Source organism: Penaeus vannamei, chromosome 27 (genome assembly GCF_042767895.1).
Source record: "Penaeus vannamei isolate JL-2024 chromosome 27, ASM4276789v1, whole genome shotgun sequence".
NCBI lineage: Eukaryota > Metazoa > Arthropoda > Malacostraca > Decapoda > Penaeidae > Penaeus > Penaeus vannamei.
Window position 1 is genome coordinate 31,472,930 of NC_091575.1, and position 2,500 is coordinate 31,475,429.

The 2,500-nt window shown below is 45.3% G+C and overlaps 1 protein-coding gene across 1 annotated transcript in view; it reads left to right on the forward strand.

The window, feature by feature from the left end:
- The window catches only part of LOC113820635 (A disintegrin and metalloproteinase with thrombospondin motifs adt-1), a 61,388-nt gene that overhangs the window by 11,207 nt on the left and 47,681 nt on the right, over positions 1-2,500 (forward strand). The window contains exon 3 of the mRNA XM_070141175.1: positions 812-942. Within this exon, the coding sequence (XP_069997276.1) occupies positions 812-942 (131 nt within the window). The remainder of the gene's footprint in view (positions 1-811; positions 943-2,500) is intronic.

The window sequence follows — 2,500 nt, forward strand, 5'->3', positions numbered from 1 at the left end:
TCCCTGATTCAGCCAAGATGTAATGATCTTGTGTATTCTTAATTTTATAAACGGTCAAATAAAATAATTCATGTTGAAAGTTAGTATATTTAATAGTATGAAATAATTCTCAGGCTTACGTGGTTCTGGTCCTTGTCGCAATTAAGAAAAATAATCCTGATAATGAAAATAACCTCTAATTAATGAAAATGATCCCCTATCGAATTTTTAAGGGGGTAGCATGACATCTCAGAACTACCCTGAAAATAACCCCTAATTTTGAAAATAATCCTCTATCAATTTTTTTTTAAGGAGGTAGCATGACACCTCAGGAAAATTTTCAAAGGACTACCCTGTCTGCCTCTAGGGTACGTTTGGCACCAACAGCTTCAGGTGTACAGTTTTAGGGAAGCAGAAAAAAGTGCTCTTTGTACACTTATGAAGATGTTGAACCAACCCTTAGTTCATGAACTGATTTGTGAATTTTAAAGTCCTTTTTTTTAGAATACATATATAGATAGATAGTTAGCTAGAGAGATACATATAATACAAATACAATATAACACATAACACCAAAAAAAAAAAAAAAAGAAAAAAAAAGAAAGAAAGAATAGTTAGCTAGAGAGATACATATAATACAAATACAATATAACACATAACACAAAAAAAAAAAAGAAAGAAAGAATAGTTAGCTAGAGAGATACATATAATACAAATATAATATAACACATAACAACCCCCCCCAAAAAAAAAAAAAAAAAAAAACATACCCATAAATGCATTAAAAACATGAACAATGAACAACGTCCACGCCCTTCCCACGCCCACACAGGCCCCGACGGAGGTGCGGTGGTCCGAGGCGACGGTGGAGGTGAACCTGACATCCGCCGACGCCCACCCAGACGCCCACGAAGGGATCAGAGGAACCGCCCGCAGTATCCTTACCGTCACCATGGACACCAGGTCAGTGCGACTCCTTGGTTAGAGCGTCCTGGCGCCTCTCTCGGTGGCACCGGCGCTTTCTTCATCCTTCCCCGCGGTTCTTGGTTAGAGCGTCCTGGCGCCTCTCTCGGTGGCAGCGGCGCCTTCTTCATCCTTCCCCGCGGTTGGGTTTTTGTGTCTTGTCTTGTCTTTTTTTTTCTTTTTTTTTACTTTGTTTTGTCTTGTCATTTCTTTTCATGTCTTCTTGTTTTATTTTGTCTTGTCTCTCGGTGGCAGCGGCGCCTTCTTGGTCATCCTTCTCCGCGCTCGGGTTTTGGTTGGGAGTTTGTCTTGGCTTGGCTTTTCTTGTCTTGTCTTGGTCATTGTTCCCTGTCTTATTATTTCTTTTCTTGGATTTTCTTGGCCTTTTTTCTTGTCTTGGCTTTTCGTGTCTTGTCTTGTTTTGTCTTGCCTTTTTTGGATTTTTTCTTTTTCTTTTAGTGTTTTTTGTTTTGTCTTCGTGATTTTCTTGTCTTGTTTTTGTCTTTCGTGTTTTGTTCTCTTTGTTCTTTTTTAGGGGAGGTCTTCTTCTCTTTTCATATATCTCTCTCTGTCTTTTTGTTTTGTTTGCTCTCTCTCTTTCACTCTCTCTATCTCTCTCTCTCTCTCTCTCTCTCTCTCTCTCTCTCTCTCTAACTCTCTCTCTCTCTCTCTCTCTCTCTCTCTCCCTCTCTCTCTTTCTCTCTCCCTGTCTCTCTCTCTCTGTCTCATCTCTCTCTCTCTCTCTTCCTCTCTCTCTCTCTCTCTCTCCGTCTCTCTCTCTCCCTCTCTCCCTCTCTCACTCTCTCTCTCCTCTCCTCCTCAAAAACCTCTCTCCTCCCTCCTCCTCTCTACCTCTCCCCATCCTCCTCCTCCCTCCTCCTCTCTCTCCTCCCCTCTCTCTCTCCCACCCACCGTCTCTCTCTCTCTCCACCGTCTCTCTCTCTCCACCGTCTCTCTCTCTCTCTCTCTCTCTCTCTCTCTCTCTCTCTCTCTCTCTCTCTCTCTCTCTCTCTCTCTCTCCCTCCCTCCCTCTCTCTCTCTCTCTCTCTCTCCCTCTCCTCCTCCCCTCCCTCCCTCCCTCTCTCCCTCCCTCCCTCCCTCCCTCCCCCTCCCTCCCTCCCTCTCTCTCTCTCTCTCTCCCTCTCTCTCTCTCTCTCTCTCTCTCTCTCTCTCTCTCTCTCTCTCTCTCTCTCTCTCTCTCTCTCTCTCTCTCTTTCTCCTCTCCCTGTCTCTCTCTCTCTCTCTCTCTCTCTCTCTCTCTCTCTCTCTCTCTCTCTCTCTCTCTCTCTCTCTCTCTCTCTCTCTCTCTCTCTCTCTCCCTCTCTCTCACTCTCTCTCCCTCTTCTCCTTCTCCCTCTCCCTCTCCTCTACCTCCCATCCCCCTCCCTCCTCTCTCCCTCCTCCCCTCTCTCTCTCCCACCCACCGTCTCTCTCTCTCCCCACCCACCGTCTCTCTCTCTCTCTCTGTCTCTCTCTCTCTCTCTCTCTTCTCTCTCCTGTCTGTCTGTCTCTAAAACCTCTCTTCACTCTCTCTCTCTCTCCCTCCCTCTCCCTCCCT